This window comes from Macaca mulatta, chromosome 1 (assembly GCF_049350105.2).
Source record: "Macaca mulatta isolate MMU2019108-1 chromosome 1, T2T-MMU8v2.0, whole genome shotgun sequence".
Classification (NCBI taxonomy): Eukaryota; Metazoa; Chordata; class Mammalia; order Primates; family Cercopithecidae; genus Macaca; species Macaca mulatta.
Genome location: NC_133406.1, coordinates 220,779,560 through 220,806,448, shown reverse-complemented (window position 1 = coordinate 220,806,448; position 26,889 = coordinate 220,779,560). Strand labels below are relative to the sequence as shown.

The window sequence follows — 26,889 nt, the reverse complement described above, 5'->3', positions numbered from 1 at the left end:
ACCTGGGATGCAGCCTCTGTTCCCTTCACACCCCACATGGAACCCCCACTCAGGCCAGGAGCCTGGGATGCAGCCTCTGCTCCCTTCACACCCCACACCGAACCCCCACTCAGGCCAGGAGCCTGGGATGCAGCCTCTGTTCCCTTCACACCCCACACAGAATCCCCACTCAGGCCAGGAGCCTGGGATGCAGCCTCTGTTCCCTTCACACCCCACACCGAACCCATCAGCAGGTCCCGCCGGCCCCGACCCTACCTGCACAGCATTCCTGGCATCTGACACTTCCCATCCCCACTGTCACCGTGCTGATCCTGGCTGTGGTTGTGCCTCCCAATGCTCTGCAACAGTCCCCTAATGGGGCCCTTCTTTCCTCCCTGACTCTTCTTTCTCTGCACCGTAGCCAGAGTGATCTTTCTGGGGCAAAAGTAGAGGGTCCTCTGCTTCACACGCTCCAATGACTCCCTTGCATTGACATAGAAGGTGCGTGTCTCCCCCGTCCAACCTCATCTCCCTTCTTCCCAAGGCTCCTCTGCTCCTAGCACATTGGCCCTGAGGTCTCAGACCAAATGCCACCTCCCCAGAGAGGCCTTCTTCGACCACCTAAAGCAGGCACCCTTCTGTCTCCTTGACCCCCGACCTCTGTCATTCTGCAGGCTGTCGCTTTGTCCGAGGTGCCTCAGAGCACCTGGCCCTGTCTGAATGTGTCTTTATTAATAAATACGCTACGGTCTCTTGTTTTTTTTGGAATGCAAGCTCCTTCCGGGCAAGGATTTTGTCCTCCTCATTGCTGATCTCCTGGCCCTAACACGCAGTAAGGGCTCCTTCCTGACCACCTTACTGGCTACACTCACATGGCCTACAGGCCAGTGCCAGCAGCTGAGCCCTAGGAGACAGGAAGCCAGGTTCTTGGGCAAGATAGGCTGCTTCTGTGCTTTGGGGTCTCAGGCAAGTTGCTTCCCTCTCCAAGCCTGTTTCCTCAGCTTTCAAATGGTGGTAAAGATACGTGCACTGCCTATTTCATGAGTGCTTTTGTTCATCTACTCATTCAACAAACAAGTATTGAGCTCCCAACATGTGTCCGGTCTGTGGCTAGGAGCTGGGGGTACAGGTGCAAGCCAGCAGCCCCCACACTGCTTAGTCCAGAGGCATGGTTCTCTGTGGGCTCTGTGAGAACCAGTGCCCTCAAACAAGACAGGCTTGCTCCCTGCTCTCACGGAACTTTCTAGCTGGGGGGAGAGTCGATGCACACAGACACAGAGAAGTAAACAAGATCATTTCAGGCAGAGATGAATGCTGGGAGAGACGGTGGGTAGCGTGTCAGTGAGTGGAGGCTGAGATGGGGAATATATTCAGCAGTAAATGAGAAAAGTCTTTGCAAAATACAAATTCCGGCAGTTGCCATTTTCATCTTCCCGCTTTGGCAGAGGGAGGCAGTCCGAGGCTGGGAGATGTAGATAATGGAGGTTCAGTTGGCTGAAACCCCATCTCTCCTCCCTGTACCACACATGTATGTGCATGTGGGCGGAGGGGGTGTCACTGCTGAGTGAGCTTAAAGTCCCTTGGAAAAATGCCAAGTACTTATGTAAGCCCACTAAAAGGAGGGATAACCACCTCCCAGGTGGCCTGAGGGCAGCTGTCCCCGCCACCAGGGAAATTAGGCCCTGGGCTCTGGTGACAGGCCTTTCTCTGCACTGATCCCTCAGTGACATTTAGAGTCGTGGACAGACCAAGTTGTTTTCTTCCTTTCCCTCCCCTGCTTACCTACTGCATCCCAGAGCAGCCCCTGGTTGCTAGGCAACCTGGACCAGGCCTGGGTGCAGGATTTCAGAATTCAGGGGAGGCTAGGGAGTTGGTTAACTCTTGCAGGGGCAGCTCTTTGAACGGAGGTGCAATTAGGATAGGGACATAGTTTTTTTTTGTTGTTTGTTTTTCTTTTTTGAGGTAGGGTCTCACTCTGTTGTCCAGGCTGGAGGGCAGTGGCACAACCACAGCTCACCGTGGCCTCATCTCCTGGGCTCAGGTGATCCTCCTATCTCAGCCTTTCAAGTAGCTGGGACTACAGGTATGCATCACCACACCTGGCTAATTGTTTGTATGTTTAGTAGAGAGAGGGGTCTCACTGTGTTGCCCAGGCTGTTCTTGAACTCCTGGGCTCAAGTGATCTCCCCACCTCAGCCTCCCAAAGTGCTGGGATTATAGGTATGAGCCACCGTGCCTGGCCAGGAAAGGGGTTTTATTCCATAAGGGGTCACTGACCTTAGCCCGATGGACACAAGTACAGAGCAGACTCTTCAAAGAAACAGTATTTAAGAAAATCCCAGTGCTGTAAGCAAAGAAGAAAAGAAAACTTGGACAAAAAGAGGAATTTCCACATCTAAAAGGAAGGGCATTAATGAAGCACCTACTGTAGGCCAGCCCCTGTAACTGGGCTGCTTTAGCTAATCCTTCCAGCAGCCTTATGAAGTACAGGCATTATCTCCATTTCACAGGTGAGGAGATGCATACATTAATCTATTAATACAACTCTTAATACAAAGGGTGGAGCTGGAATCAGACCCAGTGCTGCCTGACTCCGAGGCCTCTCAGCAGGAACACAAAGCTCCGGGGCCTTACAGAGAAGCAAACTCCATCTCCCCTCTTTCCTTCCCTGGGCCAGGGCAGAGCATTCTGACCAGTTTGCTGCAGATCCTGAGACTTACACTGTGTGAGGGCCTCCAATCATGCACACACACAGCACCCTCCACAGGGGAAGCTGGTGTGAGACAGGGCGCCTGGGGTTTGAATCCCAGCTCTTCTTTCCCTGGCTGTGTGACCTTGGCCATCGTGCTTAACCTCTCTGAGCCTCAGAGTCCTCCTTGATAACGGGAGATAATGCTCACCTCAGAGGTTTATCATGTGAGTTCAGGTGCTGTGTGTACAGCATCTACCACAGAGGTTCATACACTGTAGCTGCTGTTATTGTACCCATTTCATGGATGAGAAAACCAAAGCCCACACAACTCAGGCCAGACGGTATGTTCCAGAGCACTGAAAAGTTTCAAGACACATGCATCTTAATCTTGTCCGTTTCTTGGATCAAACTCGTCCCCTCTGTGGGTCTCAGTCTCTTCATTGCAACAATGAGGGACTGATCTGGACGATCTCTAAGGGCACTTTAGCTCTGGAGTTTCCACAAGACTGTGAACGCCAGAAGAGCAGGGACTGGGTCTGCTTTATTCTGTGCCCCTGGCCCCTGGCACAGCACCAGCACTGGGCGGGTACCCAGTGGATGCTCACTCAATACTGGGGCAAGTAAATCAATGGCCTGGGGCTCAGCACGTGTCAGCAGCAGACTCTGGATTAGAACCCAGATCACCTGGCTCTCAGCCCTGCTCCTGGAGGCAGGGGCTTGGCGAGGTGGGGATGGGGATGACAGAGGCTGGCCTGGTCCTCACTGGCTGGGTCAGCTGGGGAGGCGGGTGCTGATGCCCTGGTACTGATGCGGAAGCCTCCTCCCACGCTAGTGCCCTGAGCAGGGCTCTGGACTCAGGAGCCCTGATCAAGGCTTCAGGAGCAACTGGCTGCTTCTGCTCTGCAGGGGCAACGTGGGAAGAAAGTACAGCCCAGGCCAGGTACTTTCTGGTCCAACTCCCAGCCTCTGCCGGCACCTCCCACCACCACCCAGCAGTGCCACTGCCTGGGGTTCCAGCCTCTGCTCCTCAACCTTTGCTCCACTCTCCCTCATCTCCTGGGGTCCTGGGCTGGGAGGGTGAAGAGCGTTGAATAGAGAAGTTTCCCTGGGTACAGAGAGCCCAGGCCAGCCCTGGCAAGTGCAGTCAGTCCACAGGAGCCCAGGGTGGAGGCTTGGGCTGGGCCAGCCGGGCATCCCCACCCCTGTGGCAAAGACGGGTGGGAAGAGGCTATGGGAAACTCGGTTCCTGGCAGCCAACTTCTCCAGTGCCCTCTCCCCATCCCTCCCACCAGACCCTGATCCCTTCCCCTCTCCTGAACATGGCCTTGGAGGAGTCACAGAAAAGACACTTTGCTTTAGGCCTGAGAAGGACCACACCAGAGAGCTCCAACTCAGTCTCCTTGAGCTCACATGGGGAACAAAAGAAGGTTCTTTCCCTGTCAACCACGTCCTGGTGGCAGTGGGTAGTGCAGGCCAAGAAGCAGGCTGAAAACTGAGGCAGGTCCTCCCGGTGTAGGGGTCCGAGCCCCCAACCCACACAGCTGGTTCCAGGGAGACTTCACAGTCCTAACTCTGGGTCTTGGTGTGTGCCGAGCTGGAGTGGTGGGTGCGGGGAGCTCAGGAGACCGGAAGTCTGAGCCCTAGAACCCACCACGGGACGGAGGATGTATCTCCCGCCCTAGGGGATGAGTGGCCGAGAGGTGGTGGTTCCTTGACCTCAGGAGGAAACAGAGGAACTCCAAGGCGCACTCACAGCTGTGAACAAATAGACCTGGGAAGGAAAGCGATTCATGCAACCCCACGAGGCCAGGCAGGAAGTGAGCCACTCGCTGTAAAGGGCCACTTCTTTATTCGGTGCTCTTCACCCTCCCAGCCCGGGACCCCAGGACCCACCCTGGCTATGCTGGAAAGGATGGTACTCACCAAAGGCCACTGCCCAGTGCCTCCGAATGTGCCTGCTGTTTAGACCGGGATTACCATGCTCATACCCGTACTCTACCAGCAGTAGAACACGCCCCGGATGCCAGGGCCACGGCCCATATGCAGGGCACTTGATCCACTTGTCCACATGGCTCCTTGAACGGTCTCAATAACACGTGAGTCCCCCTTCCCTTTCCACCTATTTGCTTTTGTGGCCCTCGTGGCACCTCTCCTAGTGGTTGGCATACAGTCACCCTTAATAAATATTTGTCCAACTGGAAGACAGCTGAGCTGTTTTGTTAACACATGACAGAAACAAGGAAACACGTTATCAACAGTAACAGTTGTCAAGGGAAGCTTCAAAATTCAGTGTAAGCTCAAGTGAACAAGTATGTATTGAGCATGTACTATCTGCAGGGCTCTGGCCTCCCAGAGAGTTCGGGAAGTACACCCATGGGCGGGAGAGACCAGGGCAGGATGAGCACAGACACTCCGAGAAGCTCTGGAGCATCAGGGAAAAGCTCAGGATTGCCTCCTTCCAAGAACTTGGAAGCATTTCATTTTCTAAAACATCTCTGGGTCAAAGAGGAGGTGAATGTTAAGGAAAGGCCCAGGTTAAAAGACATTTCCATACAGAAAAGGCTACTCACACACCACTGTGCCATTGACGATGTGGAACTGGTAGCCGTTCAACACAGGCTGGCAGCTGGACTCCTTCAGCTTCTCGTAGCAACAGTCATGTGCCTGGCAGCATCTGGGGCGAGACAAGAGGGAAATGAGGGGCTGTGCCTGGAAGTGGGTCCCTTGGGAATCTGCTGGAGGACCTTATCTGGGGACTAGAAAGGGCTCACCTGCCTCCTCCTCTAGGCAAGAAGGCATTGAAGGTGGGGAGGTGAATTATCAATAATAATAAAAACAGGCCAGGTGTGGTGGCTCATGCCTGTAATCCCAGCACTTTGTGAGGATGAGGCAGGAGGATCGCTTCAGTCCAGGAGTTTGAGACCAGCCTGGGCAGCACAGGGAGACCTCCTATGTTTTTTAAGTTTTTTTTTTTTTTTTTTTAAAGCCAGGCATAGTGGCACCAGCCTGTGGTCCCAGCTACTCAGGAGGCTGAGGTGGGTGGATTGCTTGAGCTCGAGTGACAGAGGCTGCAGTGAGCTATGATTGAGCCTCTCCACCCCAGCCTGGACAACAGAGCAAGACCCTGTCTTCCAAAAAATAAATAAAATAAAAAATAATAATAATAACCAGTAGCATTTCCTGAGCCCTCTCTAGTATCTGTTGCTATCTCATTAGCTACTCACAGAAACCTATGAAGTACAATCATTGTCTCCCTTTTGTAGGGGAGGGACTGAGATTCAGAGAGGCCCATTTCCCAAACGTAGGCAGCTGGAAAATGACAGACCCAGGACACAAATCTGGGTCCATTCACGCATTTAACACTTTTTACTGAGCACCTACTGCGCGCCAGGCACTGTGATGGTCTCTGAGGAGACAACTGTCTGCAAAAGCAGAGATAGTCCTACTCTTGGCACCCAGAGTTGGCTGGGGGCTGGATGGGAGAGCACTGCAGGAGAAATAACATCTGGAGAATGGGCTCAGTCCAAGTCCTCAGCCACTGCTCAAGGCACAGGAAGGCAGAAACTTAAGCTTGGATTCTAAGGCCTGAAAGGCCAAGAAAAATGTTTCAGTCTCCGTCTCTTGCCATTCCCATCTGCAAGTGAGGGCTCTGCTGTTGATCAGCTTTGACTAATGATGTTCAATTTCTAATCAGCCTTTGGACTTTGACAGTGGAGCTACAGACCATCAAGGAGAGGGGACAAACTTTGAAACAGGCAAATTCTTGTTCAATTCTAACCCTGCCACTTAGAAGCTGCATTGCCTTCGGGAAGTGGTTTAGCAACTCACTGTCCTCACCTGTCAAATGGGCTGGTATCACTGTCTTATGCATTCCCTGAAAGAATTAAATTAAGTTCGTGTGCCAATCGCCAGTCCCAGTGCCTGGCATATAATGGGCATTTTGTAAGTATCAGTTGACCTTCCAGGGCTCTGAGGTCCTCCCATGGTTCCAAGAGCCCAACTCACAAGGCTTGAGCTCCAGGAGTGATATTTAAGGCCCCACTGTGGGGACATGTTTCTCCACACTAGGTTAAATGTGGCAAGGAACATTTTGCTTTCTTATTTCTTCAAATGAAATGACACGCAAACTGTCCCGTTTCTTACCTCCCCACACACACACTCACCACATGACACCCACTTCTACTTTTTCTAGGAACTCACACTCCCCTACCCCCATCCTTTGGAGTAGGCCTGGGAAGCAGGTTTGTGCCATGCAACCTCACCCAGATGGACAACTTCTCCAAACTGGGCCACTTGGATTCCCTCTCCTAGAATATGGAATTAGGACTAGTGAGTCAGTTGTGCTGTGCCTATAGTCCTAAAAGCTGGAGAGCTGGAAGCAGAGCACTTTTACTATGAGGATGAAACAGCTTCTAGAGCTCTGGGCAGGACCGATGCATAAATGCAGAGGCCAAAGCAATATGAAAATGTGGGGCCCTTTATTAAGAATTTCAAGATGGCGGCAGCAGAGCAGCAAACCACATTTAGGCCCTTATGAGTGTTGGGCCCTGTGAAACTTCACAGATCACACACTCAGGAAGCTGGCCCCGACACTGGGTTTCTCAAGACCCATCCTCCGAATCCTGTTCAGTTCTTCCTTCCATTAGCCTGAATTGTTTTCTGTTACTTGCCATGCAAGAATTCTAACACCCTCTCTCTGGCTTCAAGCTTGAACTTTAATGCAAAACAAATGATAGGTGGCCTCAGAGCCTCTGCACCCACCTGTCAGTGTCATCCACGGGGACCCCTTTGCCCCCAAGCCCACAGTAGCAGCCATATCCGTAATACGAGAAGAAGGCACTCCGCCCCGTGATGTGTTTGACCATCCTCTGAAACTGCCAGAAGCTGCTGTGGGTGGGGGCTGCCACTGCCGATGAGGAAACAAGGAAGAAGGAAGTTGCAATGAGCACGATGCTGCCTTGATGTCCCCTCCCCTTACTAGAATGCTGAGAATTCGAAATATCACCAGATCCCCAAAGCGAAGTGCAAAGGGCATAGCTGGAATCATTAGCCCTTTTCCTGGGGAAGAAAATAAGTTCAGATTTGCTCCTGTAACACAGCTAGTTTTTTGCTAACCCGGATGAATACCCAGTTCCCATGAGGTTTGGAACAAGGCTCTCCCATCAACCATAGTCTTCCCCCTCAAGGCAGGAAACCACCGTCCTAGGCAGAACACCCTCGGGTCTGATGCAACATGAATGGGAAAAGTTCCAAGCCAGAAATGCCAGTCCCTCCAGATGTCATCAGGCCTTTACTATCTTGCAGGAGAAACAAAATACTTAAGAGGCAGGAAAGGTATCCTCAATTATTATTTTTTTAAATGGCAAGTACACATGAACTCAGCTGTTTTTGCTTCTACAAGATGCTTATGAGAGTGGGCACAGATGCATACACAAAGTGGTTTGCTGAAGCATTATCTGTGATATAAAAAAATTGGAAACCACCCACATGTCCGCTGACAGGGGGATAATAACAAAATTATGTGTCTCAAAAATAAACTACACTTGATAGCACTATCTCTAGGCAATTGGGATTGAAGAGAGAGAAAGAAACAGTCAACATTCATTTTATATACATCTCTGCTGTCTCATGTCTTTGCACAATAAGCATGTGTTTTCTTTCTTTCTCTTTCTCTTTCTTTCTTTCTTTCTTTCTTTCTTTCTTTCTTTCTTTCTTTCTTTCTTTCTTTCTTTCCTTCTTTCTTTTCTTTTTCTTTCTCTCTCTCTCTCTCTCTCTCTCTCTTTCTTTCTTTCTTTTGAGATGGAGTTTCACTGTAGTTGCCCAGGCTGGAGTATAATGGTGCGATCTCAGCTCGCTGCAACCTCTGCCTCCCGGGTTCAAGCAATTCTCCTGCCTCAGCCTCCTAATTAGCTGGGATTACAGGTGCCCGCTGCCACGCCTGGCTAATTTTTTGTATTTTTAGTAGAGACGGGGTTTCACCATCTTGGCCAGCTGGCCAGGCTGGTCTCGAACTCCTGACCTCAGGTGATCTGCCCGTCTCGGCCTCCCGAAGTGCTGGGATTACAGGCATGAGCCACCGCACCTGACCCAGCCTGTGTTCCATTTCTATTATGGTGTTTTACATGTGTGTGTGTAAAGGTTGTATAGAGGATGTATATCAAACTCTTAAGAGTGGCCACCTCTGAAGGTAGGGAAAACACTAGGGTCTGGGGAGGATGAGGAGGAGCTTTACCTTGTTGCTATATACTCATTTATTTTACTTTTTAATTATAAGCATGTTGTAAATTTGCAATAAAAATACAATAAAGACATGAACTTGAAGAAGAGAAACAGAAATAGAGTCTGGGAGAGTTTGCTCAGGAGCCTTCGATCTCACTATTGTGTTTAGTCTAAACAGGGGTGTGAGGGGAAGAAGCCCAGGAGTGGTCACTGCTGCCCAAGCAGTCCCTGGAGCCGCACTCAGGGGTTGATCTTCAGACTGAGGGGCTGCAGAGGCGGTCATCCCTGCATACGGGTATCCTCCTGCGCTATCACCTTGAAAAGTGTAAGTTCCACTACTCACTGTGGGGAAAGGAAGTCTGTTTTTGACATCTTTGACTTAGGGACTCAAAAGTTATTGTGACGCAATTGAAAGAGACAGGAAAATGGATCTGGACAAACCTCCACTCTACCAATCCAGCAAAGGAGTCTGTGAGTCTCCAATAGACCCCAAACTGTTTCCCAGTAGGTCTTTTTTCACTTTGCAGAGGTAAGCAATAAGCAATGACTTATAGCTACCAATTATCCCGTAAGTCAGCATAAAAATGTCTTTCTGATAAGCATTAATCATTCTTAAATTAGCTGGATGTATGTCTGCATTTTTGTTCTGAATCCAAATGGCCTTAAATAAAGGCTACTATTATCCAAAGGAAAAGAGACTCTTGGGGGAGAGGGGCATAAAATAGTAGTCAAACTCCCTTTCTAGCAAATGGTTGGCAACCTCTGATTTCCTAGACACTTTATAAAATCCCAACACTGGGATCAGCCCATTTCATAGCAGAAACAGAAGCAAGAGGACGTTGGGGGGAGCCCGTTCCATTCCTGGTTCTTTTTTTTTTTTTTTTTGAGACGGAGTCTCGCTCTGTCGCCCAGGCTGGAGTGCAGTGGCGTGATCTCAGCTCACTGCAAGCTCCGCCTCCTGGGTTCACGCCATTCTCATGCCTCAGCCTCCTGAGTAGCTGGGACCACAAGTGCCCGCCAGCACACCCGGCTAACTTGTTGTATTTTTAGTAGAGACCGGGTTTCACCATGTTAGCCAGGATGGTCTTGATCTCCTGACCTTGTGATCCGCCCACCTTGGCCTCCCAAAGTGCTGGGATTACAGGCGTGAGCCCCGTGCCCGGCCCATTCCTGATTCTTTTCTGAGTGACTTGTGACTTCCTTCACCTGGTACCACCTGGACAGTCCCCCCTCCCACTGACATGAACAGGAAGACAGAAGCCTGGTGCTGTCCCAGCAAGCCCTCTACTTACAGCAGGAGAGGAGGAGGAGGAGGACGGCAATGACCTTCATTTCTGAGGAGACCGGGAGTCTGAGGTTCCACGGCCACGCCTTCACCTGTGTGTGAGGGGTCTCCCAGTTGAACCTCTGTTCGGGACAAAACGACCAAAATGAGGCAAGGGTATTTGGGTGCAAAACCCTAATTGCAGTGCCTTGGAACGACCTCAGCAGAGGACTCAAAGAAATCGTTTTCAAATCTCATTCCCTTTGAATATGGTATCCTTTCTGGCATTTAGACCTGAACATATAAAAATAAGAAGGGTTCCATGGTTTTAAAAGTGCAAATGTTGTTGTTTTTTTTTTTTCCAAATTTCTTTCTTTGGCAACATCATCCCTTCATCTCTTCTTTTTTTCTTTTGAGGAGTCCGTATTTCCTCTGCTCCCCAAGCTGGAAAGGCATCTATGTTGTTCGTAATAGAAATCCCACACAGGAATGCCTAGCTCGGTTTGCATCTAGTCCCACAGTGCCTTCCTTCCTTGATACCCGGGCATCTTATTCATCAACTTTACCTCTCTGCATCTTGGTTTCTTCTCCTGTAGAGTGAGACTAGAAATTCCTGTCAATAATTTCAAGCCTTTATTTTAAGGGCTTCACAGGTATTATACGGTTTAACCCTTACAACTCCTTCTGAGGTTCTATTATCGTTTTGAAGATGGGTAAACTGAGACCCAGAGAGGTTGAACAAATTCCTCACGATCACATAGCCGTCTCCTTCACAGACCCGTTGTGGGACCTGCTGGAATAATGAAAGTAAAACCGTTTTGTACTATAAAATGCAGTCACAGGTAGACACAGAATTCATATTCCGATTAGTATGGGTAATGATACCCATATGAGGACAGTGGAGGAGAATGTGGGTTGCAGCCCTGCCATGGAACTGCCAGGGATCAGTCTTTATAGCCCCATCATAAATCAGGCTACATCTGGTAATGTCAGGACTTGGAGTGTGAAACAATAGAGAATTTGGCAGGTGCAGAGCTTGGGCTAGATTTACACCTGGTGGCAAAGCTTCCCAGGAAAACTTCAAAATGACCATCCTGCTGCAGATCCCTGGGAGAGTTAACCAGGGTGTCTTTGCTATCTTCCCCCTTTGGCAACGTTCTGGTGGATGCTGCGAGGCCCGGCCCTGACCAGGCCTAGTCCCAGCCAACCTTCACTTCAACTGCTGTGCGGGATGTTTTTTAATTAGGTTCTGTCTCTACAGGCTTGCTTCCTTTTTCTCTTTTGAGTCTAAAAAAATAATCATGTGCAGGTTTAGCCCACGAAAAACGGGCTCGTTCTTTTGAATGAGCAGGTGATGACACTTTAGAGAGACACAGAAAGGGACCTGGGTGCATTACTGGTCATGAAATCCAATAGACTCTTATTAAGCACCAACTATGAGCTCTTCTAATGAGAACATTCTGACCCAAGGAAGGCTGCCAAGCTGGCTGGAGAGACCAAATAGGTAAACAGAGACCAAATATAGCCCCAAAGCCCCATGTGGGCAGCAATTCTGCTTGGTTCTCCATTAGTTCCCGAATCTTCACACAGTCCTGGCAGGCCCCCTCTTCAGGGCTAGGGTACCAGCAGCTGCTGACGCTCTCCCTCACTGGGAACCACCCTTTGCTGCAGGTACCGCGTGGCCCACGGTTACGGCCCCTCCCAGGGAAGACAGAAGTAGGAGTCTCTAGCCAATCCCTGGTTGGGGTGATAGTTTAAAGGGCCATCCCTTGCCTTTTTCAGGATAGCTCTGAAAGGCAGTCCCAGCCCCAGAGCTCCCTGTGGCCTCAGCAACTGCCTGTGTGTATCAACTTCTCCCTCTATGTCAGTTTCTGTGTGTGTGTGTTAGCTTGTCCCTCTGTGTCAGCTTCTCCCTTTATGTCAGTTTCTGTGTGTGTGTGTGCTAGCTTGTCCCTCTGAGTCAGCTTCTCCCTTTATGTTGGCCTCTGTGGGCGTGTGTCAGCTTCTCCCTCTGTGTCAACTTCTCCCTTTTGTATGTCAGCTTCTCCCTCTATGTCAGCTTCTCCCTCTGTGTCAGCTTCTCCCTTTTGTGTGTCAGCTTCTCCCTCTATGTCAGTTTCTCTGTGTGTGTGTTAGCTTGTCCCTCTGTGTCAGCTTCTCCCTCTATGTTGGCTTCTCTGTGTGTGTTAGCTTCTCCCTCTATGTCAGTTTCTCTATATGTGTGTGTGTTAGTTTGTCCCTCTGTGTCAGCTTCTCCTCTGTGTTGGCTTCTCTGTGTCAGCTTCTCCCTCTATGTCAGTTTGTGTGTGTGTGTGTGTTAGCTTCTCCCTCTGTGTCAGCTTGTCGCTCTATGTTGGTTTTCTGTGTGTGTGTGTTAGCTTATCCCTCTGTGTCAACTTTTCCCTTGTGTGTCAGCTTCTCCCTCTATGTCAGCTTCTCTCTGTGTGTCAGCTTCTCCCTTCCTTGTATGTCACCTTCTCCCTCTGTGTCAGCTTCTCCCTTGTGTGTCAGCTTCTCTCTGTGTGTTCAGCTTCTCCCTCTTGTCAGCTTCTCCCTTGTGCGTAGGCTTCTCCCTCTGTGCCAGCTTCTCTATTGTGTGTCAGCTTCTCCCTCTGTTCCAGCTTCTCCCTTTTGTGTTAGCTTCTCCCTCTGTGTCAGCTTATCCCTTGCATGTCAGCTTCTCCCTCCCCCCATTCTTCCCTTGCTCACTTCCCGACAGCTGTATCTCCTGCAACCTCCCAGCAACATACTTTTTTGTGTCAGTCTGTTTCTAGGGACCTCAGTCTGCATCCATGTGGAGTGAGGAGCACTGCTCCAGTGGTTGTATAAATAAATGCCTCTGAGCTCAGAGGAAGGAGCAGTGAACTCTCTTGAGAAGGTCACAGAAATCTTCCCAGGAGACGTGGTATTTGAGAAGGCCTAAATTCTCCTTAAGTTTATGCTCTGCTCCTGTTTACTCCTCACTACAACCCTACCAGGCGGGTTCTATCACATTCACATTTGACAGAGGAGGAGACCAATTCTCAGAGAGCGAAGTAACCTGAACAAATCTACACAGCTATGAGGTGGGCTAGGACTTAAACTCTGGTCCCTTTCTCCAAATCCAGTGCTCTTCCTCCTTGCCAGTCTCTCTGCCTAGACCTCTCGTTCGTGTGGCATTTTGAAGGTTTGAGGGCATTTTCATGCACTGACCTTCACAGCTATGACTCAGGCATGGTTCTCTCCATTTGATGAGTCATTTGGGGCTGCCTAGAACTGTGCTGAAGCTAAAGTAAGAGCACAGGACCAGAGGGCCAGAGGTTTGATGAGAGGCAAGAATGTAGAAAGCATGGCATTGCCTCCCACGCCAGCCCCTAGGGCAGCAGCCAGTAAGTTGCAGGGTCCTTAGGAGCCACCATCTGGGTCATTTGCTGGACCCATCAATTCAGCTTTTATCAACAGTGATAAAACACTGGTTGGCTTTCCTCCCCATAGAGAAAACAAGGTGGATGGAGCCTGCAAGCTCATTAAGGACAGAGGTCATGTCTGTTTTGTTCACCTCTTTATCCCTAGTGCCTTCTTAGCACAGTGCCTGGCACGAACTAATACTACTGACGATGATGGCTAACGTATATATCACACTTATGTTATGCCTTGCAGGGGTTCTGAGCACTTTGCATATATTTACTCACCAAATCTTCACATCTCCCGGCTAGATAAGTGCCATTATTACCCTCGTTTTGCAGATAAGGAAACTAGGCATGGAGAGACGGGCAGTAAATAAATATTTGAGGCATGAATGAATGAGAGAATGAGTGATAGGAGTCTTATCATACTTCAAGTTACAGAAATAAAAACAATAACTGCAAGCCCTCGAGTACCAACAGGAGGCTAAGCACAGGATGTGAATCAGGATTCTCCTTGAATCCTTTTGAATCCTCCCGATGAGACATATACAATTAATTCCAGTTTACCAATAAGGGTAACTGAAGCTGGCACAGGTCAGGTCATTTGCCCTGCAAACTGACGGGTCGCGGACTTAACCCCAGGTGTGTCTGACTCCAAAGCTGGCACTCCTAATCCTTGAAAGCTCTCCTGCTTCCATGTCTATCCAAAACACCACCGAGAAGACAAAACCCAAAACAACCCAAGCAGTGAAGCAAGTATCACAACACTCTTAGACTCTCATTTTAGATGCAATTCCAACAGGCTGCTCAGCTTCATTTATCAGGCCCAGCAGCCGGACAGGAATGGAGTTAGAGCAGCTTCTCTTAATAGGAAGGTAAGAGAGGGGTGATTAAAGCGATAATCAATGAAGCCTAAGAGCCTGGGCCACTGTGTGTTGGGGCAGCTGACTCCATCCACATCAAACTAGTGCACCTGGAGCACAATTATTGACTGCAAGTTGCCAAGGAAAGGTAGCATTGTGCAAGAGACTGCAAGGGCGGAGAGCAACGAACTCAGGAGCCTATGTCAAAGAAAGGGGTTGGAGGGGTTCCGCCACTTCCTGACAGATTTAAACTACCTGAGCCTCAGCTTCCGCCACCGGAGAGGTGCAGACAATGATTCTGGCCCCCCACAGAATGCCGGCAAGATTCCACAGGCTCTTGAAGGTGAAAACACTTGGCCAACAGTAGCCAAGGTGAGTTACAGTGTTTGATGCGTTCTGCTTAACAAGACTGGAAAGTAGGCTATACATTTTTGGATATTTTCCAACAAAACGGGGAAAATAATAAAAAACTGCGGTACAGTCATGCACCATATAATGACGTTTTGGTCCAATGACAGGCCACACATACGACGGTGGTCCCGTAAGATTATAAGGTAGCTGCCCTATATGGGCATACACTTTTTTATATTTTATGCCATATTTTAAATTGTACCTTTTCTATGTTTAGATCTGTTTGGATACACAAATACGTACTATTGTGTTATAACTGCCATTGTGTTACAGTATTTAGAACAGTAACATGCTGTACAGGTTTGTGGCCTAGAAGCAACAGGCTATACCATATAACCTAGCTGTGTAGTGGCTAGACCATCTAGGTTTGGGTAAGCACATTCCAAGATGTTTGCACAATGACAAAATTGCCTAGCAATGAAGTTCTCAGCATGTATCCCCATTGTTAAGTGACCCATGACTGTACTTCAAGGGTTAAGTTTCATCATCCAGAAACTTCCTTCTTGCAGATCCCCTCGGGAAGCTGATCACAGGAGCCATGACTAACTGCCAGCCTCTTGGCCTTGCTACTAGAATATCCACCTGGTTCACCTTCTGCTTAAAGGTTACCCATGATCTCAATCCACATGTCTAATGAGACCAAGGACAGGCAGAGCAGGACACTGGCTATCGACTCTGAAATCTAGAAGTCACTAATTCTAAATGGGGCCAACCACTCTGTGAGGACAAGCTGCTAAGAAACTGGGGCTCCCACCTTCAGCCAGCCCCTGGGGAGGTCATTTGAACTCCAAGCCAAATATGGCTGGGGAGGATACCAATAAGCAGCTTGCTGGATCACTCAGTGGAAACGCTAGCCTTGGAATCAGCACCACCATCATCATGGCTGAGTACCTATCACAAAGTAAGCACTGTGTGGGCAAAGCACGGGATTCTGAGACAGGCAAGTTCCTGCCTTCAAGGAACTCAGAACCTATTGAAGGAGATATACACTGTAAGTGAAGATGATGTGATGAGAGTTAGCCCTCACTAAGCCCTTGGAACATGTGTTTTCTCATTTTAGCTGCACAACTGTGCTTATCATCTCCATTCTGGAGATGTGGAAACTGGATTCCAGCGAAGGTAAATCATTTACCTAACGTCTTCAGCTGGCAAGTGGTGGAGCCAGGATTCAGACTCAAGCTTTGGCATCAGAGGCCATGCCTGTGGTCCCTACGACCAGTGCAATGGACAGTACAGATAAGGGCCATGGGGGAACATGCAGGTGAGGAGCTTGAGGGTGGGACTCTGGGGTCCAGGGTAGGCTTTGGAAACAGCTGGATGTGGTTATAAAATTGCTCTGCTGCTCATTCACCAGGGGGAACCCTGAGGCTCCATTGTTTTCTAAAGGGCTATGATGCCTCCATGAAGGAGCACTGTGAAGATGAAAGGAGCTGACTCAGAGAGGGTGCACAGCGCCATCTTGGGCATGTTCCACTGGACCGAAGGGGACCAGAGAGAGCACATGAGCTTTTGTGGGGAGGCTGTGGTCAGGAAAGGGCTTCACAGAAAAGATGGCTTTTAAGATGGGCCTTGGAGGATCAGTCAGTTTGGCTTAACTTCAAGGAAGGGAGCAGGGTGGGGTAGACATGAGCAAAGACACTGGAGATGAAAAAGCTGGGGCCCATCTGGGGAGCAAGCTGGCTGCAGCCCAGGGAGAGAGCTAGAGAGTAGATCGGGACATGGTTGGAAAGGAAGGTGAGTCTACATTTCAGCTGGCAGGGCAATGACCTCTGCCCATGTTTACTGAGATCCACTCTGGGTATGTGCCAGACACCAGGCATTATGGGGTCCATCCTTTGAAGATATCCTCTTTATAGAAGGTCGGGGACAAAGGCAGCAGAGGCACAGCAATGGACTGGCGCCTTCCTTTCCTCCTCTCCTGCCCCCCCTGGGGCTGTGCATTACACAACACTGCAGAGCGAAAGGCATGTACTGCTGACATTAACTGCACGTACTGCTGACATTAACTGCACGTACTGCTGACATTAAACAGACCGCCATTTCACTGTGCACTGGCAAAGGCACGCGTGCGCACACACGCACACACACACGAGGTGAGAAGCCAATTTGATTCTCCAAAGGATTGCATAATTCTTAGGTGATTTTAAAATAGCTGATGAAGAATCCACTTTAATCTTTTTTGGGTGGGCGCTGAAGGGCTGAAGAGCAACGCTAAGACACTTTTGACAGAATCATTAACAAGAAATAAGCCGCCAGCACTCAGGTGCAAAACCAGCAGCTCCTAAAACCACCATCTTTTACACATTCTGAGGGCCACAGAAGCTTCCTGGATGACCAGAGTGTGTGAGGGGGCAACTCAAACGAGAGGCTGGGCCCAGCCCAGGCCCTCCCCAGCAACTCCCACGGGTCACGGCCTTCCCTTCTGAGATGAGCAGAAACACCACCACTGAAATGATCTTCTTTCACGGCCCCCAAAGAACTGCCTTGTCTGTGCTAATCACTCGGCACCTAATCGTGTCCAGCCTGTGCCTGCTATTCTACCCTGGGCTCAAATTGTATTGAAAATAATCTGATTTGTAACTGTTTATCAGCGTGAAAAGCATTCTCTCAACCAGATTGTGAACGTCTTGAAAGACGGTTAGAATTGCGCTCCTGTCGCAATCCTGTGTCCACATGTCCAGGACAGACCAGATAGCAAGTATTTTGCCACATGCTAGATAATGAATCTATCGTTCTTTTTTTCTTTGTTTTTGGAGAGATAGGGCCTCACCATGTTGCCCATGGCTGGTCTCAAACTCCTGGCTTCAAGTGATCCTCCCACCTCGGTCTGTCAAAGTGCTGGGATTACAGCCATGAGCCACCATGCTTGGCCTGAATTTATGGTTCGTGCACGTCTACTAACATTATCTTCTAATGATACTGTCAGTAAATTATTCATCTGCGTATCCCATGAGTCTAGAACAGAGCTTGGCAGACAATAGTCCAGTTAAGGCTTCTTTCGAAGAAATCTTAATTCCACCTTGGAAGAAAGACTTCATCCATGAGGTTGGGACCTGAAGGGTGAACGACGGGAATTAGGCAGATGAGGGAGGGTCGGGAGGAATCTTCTAGGGTCAGAGGGAGTGTGAGGGTGTGTATATGTGTGGTCAGAAATGGGCTTCCAAGCACCCACGGAGGAGCAATTCACCTTGGAGAGAATCAGAAGACATTAGAACTGGAGGGAGGGAGAAAAACAAGGAAGCGTAGGCAGGCAAGTTTGCAGGCCTGATGGCAGAAGGCTGAGGAAGTTTCCATCTGATGGCTTCTATTTTTTCTCTGAAGAGGGCAGTAAAGGTGTCTTTTAAGAGGGAGGAGGGAGGGAGGGAGGTGGGAGAGGGAAAGGTGGGAGGTTTCGGGAGCAAAACGACGTTTTGAAATAGCTATTGAGAAGAAAGCAGAGGCTGGGTGAGGTGGCTCATGTCTGTAATCCCAGCACTTTGAGAGGCTGAGGCGGGAGGATCACTTGAGCCCAAGACTTCGAGACCAACCTCAGCAGCATGGCAGAACCCTATTCTACAAAATATAATAAAAATTAGCCAGGCATGGTGATGCACGCCTGTAGTCCCAGCTACAAGGCAGGCTGAGCTGGGGAGGTCCAGGCTGCAGTGAGCTGTGATTGCACCACCGCACTCCAGCCTGGGTGAAGGGGCAAGACCCTGTCTCCCCTTCAAAAAAAAAAAAAAAAATGGAAGAAAGAAGAAAGGAGGGAGAGAGAACCCAATGGTTGGTCGGGGATGGAAGTGCAGGGCTGATGGTCTAATTGAGGTTAGAGACCTCGTGTTTGTTACACCAAGGTGTGTGGCTGGCCAAGACTTCTTCAGTACCCATGTGTAGGCGGACTGATTTGGCTTGGGGTTTCATCAGATGGAAGGAGAGCAGGACTCGGGGAGGGAGGATCCTTTTGAGAAGGCTGAGGGATGGGCCAGGATAGGGAAGAAGCAGGTTGATAGCAAGGGGGAAAGCAGAGACAGCAATGGACAGGTAGCCCAAAGATGGTGAAAAACAGATACAGCAGAAGTGACTCAAGCGGCTGGAAGTGGAAGAGATTGTGGCTGGGGACATCAAAGGAGGTGCAGATGCTGTTGATAAGGTTCCCAGTGTGGCCCGGGGTGGGAGGCTGATGTGAAAATGAGGAGGTCAGGGATCTGGCACTGAAAGGGCTGTACTGAGGATGGGGACCCTGCTCCCCGCAACTCAGATACCCTAGAAGCATCCACTCAGAGTCTAGGGTTCCGAGAATCCATCAGTCCCACAGCCTCATTTTAAAACCAGGGACACTGAGAGGCTCAGGACCTGACCCAAAGTGAGAAACGGGGTTTGAGACTAGTGGTGCTGCTCCCCGCGCCTCCACGCCCCGGCTAGGGCTCTCCTTCTCCCAGACACTCTCCCCAGCGAGAAACAGAGGCAGGTGACGCTAGGAAGAGGAGGAGAGAAGGAGGCCGCAGGTCCCTGTCGCCTCCAGGCCAGGCAATACGGCTGGCAATCCACCGACCTGGAGCTCATGGCCTCCGCCCTCCTGGCCCAGCGGCCCCCACCGACCCCACCTGACCCGACCCGACCAGACCCAACTGGACCCCACCCGACCCAGGCCGGTTCCGGTCACGGCGGAAGCACGTGGCCCCCCACCCCGCGGCGTTGCCCGGGAGACCAGGGCTGTTTACCAGCGGGACAGAGCTGGGCGCAGGCGGCGGATGGAGCGGAACGGCTAGGTGAGCGCGGCTGCCAGACCCGGCGGCCTGCCCTTGGCCTCCGCCGGGCCTGGAAGGGGCCGGGAGAAGCCAGTCCCCGAGCCCCCAGCACGTCACCCTTGAGGGCCTCCCCAGCCCCAGCCCCAGGGACGCGAACCCCGGGAGACAGGCGAGGAACCTGGAGAAAAGTCTGCTCCCGAGGCAAAGCAAGCCTGGCCAGAGCTCACCTTTACCAAAGGGACCTATGCAACCGCTGGGCCATGCCCTCCAGGCTGGGATGTAGCGATGGGGACACAGACCCAGGGAGAGAAAAGGACGTCCCAGTCTCCGGCAGGGCAGAGACCGGAACCAGATGGACCCTCCCCCAGTCCTGTGCTCTTTCACTGAAGTCAGTTCTCACTTTCTAAACGCTCTTTCTCGCCCCTCCCCCAGATCCCTCCTCCACCCCTTAAGCCTGTTGCCTTCTAGGGCGCTGGAACTTGGACATAATTGAGTTATCCCCACCACTTCCTTGCCCTTCTGTCTCTGGAATCATCCCTAATTCTCTTTCCAAACATTTGATCACTTGGTGGCTTGTGGTTCAGTGTGGCACTCTGCATAGGACAGTGTATTCTAATCACTAGTTTGGGGTAGAACTGGGAATGGTACCAGAGTTTTTTCATTCTCAGGCCAACCACCATCTCCTGTTGGTTCTTCAGAGCATTTTTATCCTGAAAGCCTGGTGGGGGTGTGGGTTGGGGGTGGGGAGTGGCAACGGATAGGATTAACTGATACAGTTTTAAAAGACCAATTCAAATGTATGTATCTTGGTATATACCAGCAGATGGTATGTAGGTGGTTATATTTTACTGCATATACTGTAGGCTTAGATTTGGGTTGTGAGTGAAATAGGGTGGTCTGACCCTGTGGTGGGTGGTGGGCACCCTTAGAAAGCAGGAGCCCTGCTTTAGCTTCCCCCATCCACATTTCCTTCTTTCCAGTTGATTTGCTGATGAATCTTAAGGAATGGGCACCTGCCCTTCTGGCAACTTCTTGGAAACAGTTGGCAGTGTTTGCTTCCTGACTCCTAGCAGGCCTCTGGGGCGCAGCTATTGTGTTTAAGTAAACAGGCCACTCGCCTATTCAGCTTGGCAGCTTGGTAGATGCCTACGCCTAGATCTTGTCAAATCAGTTTGTGGTTGAGCGGCTGCCAGGCCTAGAGGTGGTGAAATGAACTGAGCAGGGATAATGATGGCTGCTGCTAGGAGCCTTCCTGGACTGAGGGCGGCGGGCAGAGTTCAGGACCCGACGTGTGAATATAAAGGCACAGTTGGCCCAGATCCCCAGACACCTGTTTCCCCAACCGCCCCATCCCTATGTGATGGCTGCTGGGGAGAGCTGGTGTTCCCTCCGTGTAACAGATGGTCCCTGTGCTCGGGAGGAGGCAGTGGGTTATGAAAGCAGGTTGGATATAATGGTTTTACCTGAAGGAGGTGTTAGTCTCTAAATAACCATGAGTGGGCTCCTAGGAATTAGTCATAATTGAGGTTTTTCTCTGAGATAGCTCACAGTCATGTTATCTTATGACCAGGGTGTCTTGAATATGACACCCCCTGAACATGGATAATTATATAGAACCAAAAGGTATAGAAAGTGCATGCACATACTCAAGTTTTACTGTTAAAAATAATCCCTCAGAGAGCCTGTGAGAACACATGACTCTCCTCATCAAAGTTGTTAAGGAAGAGGTTTCTAAGTTACCAAACTCACTGACAGCTAAACCTTCCTGAGGCATGTGTGGGTGTTGGAAGCCAAGCCTGTGATAATTCTGTAGAAGCTGTGGCAAATTAATAGCCATTCCACAAGTGGGGAGGGTGGGCCGAGAGGGGCGTGGGTTTGCCTGTGGAGCTTATCTTTGGCAGAACAGTTGGACAGTTATGACCTTCTCCTGCCATCCTGAGTGAAAGTGCAGAGCTGCTAATTGCCAGAGAAAGACTTGAGAATGAGACTAAAGGGGGAAAAACACATTCTTCACAGTTGATCAGAAAATAGATGAAATTAACAAGGAGATGGGCAGTCTTTTTTGATGCCAAAACTTTGCTAAGGAGAAGGCTCCTGAGCTACTAGCAGCCAGACTGGGTGTGAAAGACGAGGGAGAAGTGGAAAATGGGGAGTGGAGAGAGACTCAGGCTGTGAGTAGAATGCAGCCGACATAGAGGCCTTTAAAAGAGGGTAGCTTTGTCCCAGATTTTGAATTGAGCAGGACATCAGGAAGATACAGGGATGCTGTGTTTTGTTTGGTCCTGGTTTGAGTGGAGAGGAAGCAGATACTCCCTAAAATTAGGCAGCAGTGGTTACATGCACGGAATGGTAAGGTTAGAATACATACCCTGAGAGGCTCAGATTACATTGAAGATTTTGTGATGAAAGGAATGAATTTGCAGGAAGTAATCATTCTACGGGAAGTGAATTTGAGGTAAGTAAAATGTAGAATTAGAAGAGAAGTGATCAACTCAGGATTTTTTTTTCACATGTTTTTGAGGCAACTGAATAGGTGGTAGCTCATTGCAATCCACCTCCCTGTGTTTCTGTGCAGTGGACAGGGCAGGCATGAGTTTCAGGACTCACCCAGCTGGTTGACTAGGAGTAGAATCACCAAGGACACAGGGGAAAAGTTCTAGAGCAAAACAAGGAAGGCTTTTGAATTTAGCAGACAGAAAGCACTAAACAGACAACCCAAAGCAAACAACAACAACAACAAAATCCCTTAACGTTTAATTAAGTTTCTACCATGCACTAAGCCTGGTGCTTCCCGCCTTACCTACATTATTTCATGTTATTATCCTCATGTTACAGAAAAAAAGACTGATGTTCTGAGGTATTTAAGTAATACCTCTAAGATCATTTAGCTAATTTGATAGATGAGGAAAGTTTTGTGCCAGAAAGGTCTAGTGATTGCCCCTTGATCAGGTAGCTAGCCAGTGGCAGAGAAGCTGAAATTGAACCCACACCTTGTGACACCCAGTCCTCTGTCCTTTGCTCCCAAATATGCTGTTTCTTGGGGATCATGAATCACTGGAAAGTCACCAGAAGGTCTTTAGAAGGCTAGGAGAGGCCAGGTTCACTTGTGAGCAGAAAAGTCAGGAGTCACAGTGGTGGTCAGGACTCAGAGGGAGGCAGGGAGCCCAACAAGATGTCTGCAATGTTTAGGGAAAGATGCAACTGGAGATTGGGAGGAGGAGGTGCTGGTAGTAGTGTTAGTGAAGTAGCCACCAAGATGGCAATGAAAGAGGAGGTGTCATGGTTTAGCAATTCCGGGTCTGCACAGAGAAATGTTCACGCCTCCCACCATGCTTCAGTTCATTGCTTCTGGCGGATTTAACCAGGACTCACATAGACTCTTGGTGGGAGATCAGATACAGAGGCCCCAGGGTGCCTATCAGGTAGCTGGGAAGACAGAAGTCTGAACAGCTCGGGAGGCTGAGGCACAAGAATTGCTTGAACCTGGGAGGCGGAGATTGCAATGAGCTGAGATCGTGTCACTGCATTGCAGCCTGAGTGATGGAGTGAGACTCTGTCTCAAAAAAAAAAAAAAAAAAAGAAAGAAAGAAAGAAGGAAATGTGAGCAGCTAGTAGACATACAGAATGTGATGTGCTGGGCTCAGGAAGCAGCTTGTATGGGTACAGAGGACACAGGACCGGGTGTCACAAGACCTGGGTCCTATCTCTTGCTCTGCCACCAGCTGGCTGTGTGACCATCAGGAAATCACTCTACCTTTCTGGCTCACACATCTGTAGAATTAGCATATGCCCAGAGTTGCTATAGGACAGCGACCAACAAATGATGGCCCACAGCCCAAATCCGGCCTGTCACCTATTTTGTGTGGCTCATGAACTTAGAATAGCTTTCACATTTTAAAATCATTGAAGAAGAATCAAAAGAGCGTATTTTGTGACACATGAAAATTATCTGAAATTCAAATTTCAGAGTCCAAAAATGAAGTTTTCTTGAAACACAGCAGGTTTTCTGGTTTTTACCAGAAACTTCCCCCCTCCTAAAAGAGTAAGAATTAGTCCCCCACCTTAATCACGCTTAGGTGCAATACTTTTTATTTTCTTGATAGCAGTTGTTACTCTTTGAAAATGTCTATTTACTTGTGGCGTTTAACCCCCGTCTTTCCTCACTATAATGATTTACATTGCAAGGACTTCGTTTCGCTGATGCCTCCCAAGTGCCTAAAATAAATGAATGCATGCCTGAATGAATAAATTGCAGCTGGTGCCCCTTTCTAGATGCCAGAAATTTGTGCTTATTCTGGGCACTCAGGGAGGGAATGGCTTGGATCTAGGAGTCCCAGGAAGTTTAACCCACGGTCTCCTGTTTTTTTCCTGCTTCCTTAGGGGTCTTGAGAAGCAATGGCCACAGAAGCCCCTGTGAATATAGCACCACCTGAGTGTAGCACTGTTGTCAGCACAGCAGTTGACAACCTCATTTGGCAGCCAAACTCACTAAATATGCACATGATAAGGCCCAAGTCCGCCAAGGGACGGACAAGACCAAGTCTGCAAAAATCCCAGGGCGCAGAGGTGTGCGCTCATCATATACCATCTCCGCCTCCAGCCATTCCCTATGAGTCGCCAAGCAGCCAAAAACCAGGAGCCTGTGCACCCAAATCTCCAAACCAGGGAGCTTCTGATGAGATCCCTGAGCTGCTGCAGCAAGTTCCCATTGGAGCTTCCTCTTCTCTCAATAAGTATCCAGTCCTTCCTTCTATCAACAGAAAGAACCCGGAGGAGGAGGCTGTGGAAAGCGTCGCCAAAAAGGCCAGCTCACTGCAACTGAGCAGTATCCAGGCTCTTTACCAAGAGGAGACCTGCAGCATGAAGACAAGTGAACAAGATTCCAGAGCTCAAGCTTTTGCCATGGAGAGGAAATTCATCATCCGAACCAAGAAACAGGGCTCTTCCAGGGCTGGAAACCTGGAGGAACCATCGGACCAAGAACCAAGGTTGCTGCTTGCTGTCAGATCACCAACAGGCCAAAGGTTTGTACGCCATTTCCGGCCAACTGATGATTTGCAAACCATTGTTGCTGTGGCGGAACAGAAAAACAAAACCTCCTACCGACACTGCAGCATTGAAACAATGGAGGTGCCCAGGAGGCGATTTTCTGACCTCACCAAATCTCTACAAGAGTGCCGAATCCCCCACAAGTCTGTGCTGGGCATCTCACTGGAAGATGGGGAAGGGTGGCCCTGAGTCTACAGCCACCCAGCTGAGGTCCTGGGTCTCTGAGCAAAGGAGCATGCTTGGGCGTCGTGGCCTCCCAGACAGCCTGTTTCAAGTGCCATGTGGACCTGGTGCAACTGGGAAGCGTGGGACTCTCGTTTCCACTGCGTGTCCTCTGAAGCAGTGAAATCTGTGCCTGCGCCAAGTGCGCTGAGAAGGCTCCCTTCCAGCTGTTCCATTCTCTCCGCCACCAGCATAACTGGCAAGTTACCAAGGCTGTTCCTGAAACAGTGGTGATCACGACTTCTCCTTTCCAGAGTTTGGGGTCCTTCTAAACTAATGGTCCTTTTGGAACACCAGCTTGCCTTTACAGTGAACTCTGATTCTCTTGAAGCCAATGCTTTCCTTTCTGTATTTGATGCAGGATTAAACACTTCCCAGAGTGGATTCTAGTCTGGTAAATAACCAGGGTGTAGGAACTATCTAACTGGCATTTGTGTTTCTTGCAAGTATTTTAAAGAAATACTTGTTGACCCCGTCTTTGGAAGTAGCCCTTGGCCATGCATGGTTAGTTTCTTAGGGATTTATTATTTGTATGAGGTGGCATCGAAGGGAAGAATGGGTTTTCTTCCCCCAAAACATCAGCTTTTCTAAAATAGTTCTAGAGCTTGAAAGTAAGTTGCTTCCGTGAGCATGGATTACCCAGTAGCTACTTTTAAATAGAGACTGACTAGGTTTACAACTTCTGGTAGCTACTTTGTGGGCTGAAATCTTCCAAAACAGAAAAAGCCAGTGCAATCTGATTTCTTTTGCTTTTGTCAGTAATGGAATCTTTTGTTTTTAAAATGTACAAACCTCTAAGTCTAAACGGGTTTGTACTGACAACTTCCTTGGCTTATCTGGGGTTGGAGCAGTTGTTTTATTCCCCAGTTTGTGTGTTGCCCACTTCAAACATGGAGTGTCCTTTGGAGCTGTGACAGAGGTGCCTGTTCTGACTTAGAACCTCTGGAGGAGGAGGGAGGTGCCTTGGTCTGGTGTTACTCTGCTGTGCCTGTACTGAAAGACCATGTGCCCCAAGCATCTGGTTGGCCGTCATGAAGTACATCAGCCTGTCTTAGCCTGAGCTGCTTTGAAGACCATGGAGTCTTGTGTTTCCAACTTTGAAGTGATGATATGGACGATTTGCCAATGTTCTCTTCTATTGCAAGTTCAGCCAGACTCCATGACTCATCTGATCCCTTTTATGGCCAAATCATCCTTCAGAGTAGGGAACACTCAGACGTTCTGGGCATGTTGTTCCCCCAGAGCTTGGTCATCACGAAGCCCTGAGTTCTGGTGTGTACCCCCGCCTCCTGGGTATACAGAGAGAAGGCAGGAATCAGGAGTTCCAGAAGCATATAAATGTGGCTACCCCAGCAACAAGCGCATCCTGTGCTCAGATAAGGTGCATGGTTGGGAGTGTTTTTGTTGCATACTGAGGCTTAGCCGTGGAGATGGGCACCACTGCCATTTGCTCAGAAGAAAGCGGCTGGCCTTGTCCTAACTGTATCCCACACCACCCAGATCACTCTAGAATAGGTTATTTCTGAACATTTTACAGAATTTCTTAATACCATCCTGGTTTGGTCAGCCATTCCTTTGATTGGAAAGGTCAGCTGGGGCCAGTGGTGCCTCGGGCAGGCCCACACAACTGGCCACCTCTTCCCGTTAATGACCACAGCAGAGGGAACTTGAGCCCAGAACCTAAAAGTACAGGAATTTCACTTCCCACCAGGACTCGGGCATGTAACTCTACGTCTGATCTAGGAGGCTGGGGGAAGAGCCTCCCATAAAATCACACCTACTCCGTGGTAAGAATAAAATGCCACCCACCTGCGACTTGGTAATTTCTCCAGACAGGAAAGCTTTAGAAAACTTGAGTGAAATGGAGCAAGCTTGAAGGAGTTAGAATCTTCTACGCTTAGGATTTGCTGCTGCTGGTGAGCTTAGAATTTTGGGGTTGGGAAAAAGTGGAAGGCATAAGCATAGAAATATTTTAGGATATATGAATAAAGCTAGACTCAAACCATCATAATAAACTTTTTTTTTTTGGACAAAAGATGATGTTACTAACAATAAAAACCAACTTGTGTGAAACTGA

The 26,889-nt window shown here is 49.4% G+C and overlaps 2 protein-coding genes across 4 annotated transcripts in view; one reads left to right on the top strand and one right to left on the bottom strand.

Moving 5' to 3' along the window:
• PLA2G2C (phospholipase A2 group IIC) overlaps positions 1–19,926 on the bottom strand; it is a 24,245-nt gene extending 4,319 nt beyond the window's left edge. Inside the window, exons 1-4 of one of the 2 annotated variants that reach the window (XR_001442808.3) lie at positions 19,769–19,925; positions 10,183–10,297; positions 7,433–7,577; positions 5,242–5,345 (exon numbers count right to left, since the gene is read on the bottom strand). Coding sequence is in view for 1 of the 2 variants with exons in the window: in XM_015129836.3 (XP_014985322.1) it covers positions 5,242–5,345; positions 7,433–7,577; positions 10,183–10,222 (289 nt within the window). In the remaining variant the exon portion in view is untranslated. Of the gene's footprint in view, positions 1–5,241; positions 5,346–7,432; positions 7,578–10,182; positions 10,298–19,768 lie in introns of both variants that reach the window. The other variant, XM_015129836.3, reaches the window with a different exon arrangement.
• Positions 19,519–26,889, top strand: UBXN10 (UBX domain protein 10). 2 transcript variants are annotated; one of them, XM_015128870.3, is made up of 2 exons: positions 19,519–19,929; positions 23,922–26,889. In XM_015128870.3, exon 2 carries the CDS (start codon positions 23,937–23,939, stop codon positions 24,777–24,779), a length of 843 nt encoding a protein of 280 aa, XP_014984356.1. In that variant the 5' UTR covers positions 19,519–19,929; positions 23,922–23,936; the 3' UTR covers positions 24,780–26,889.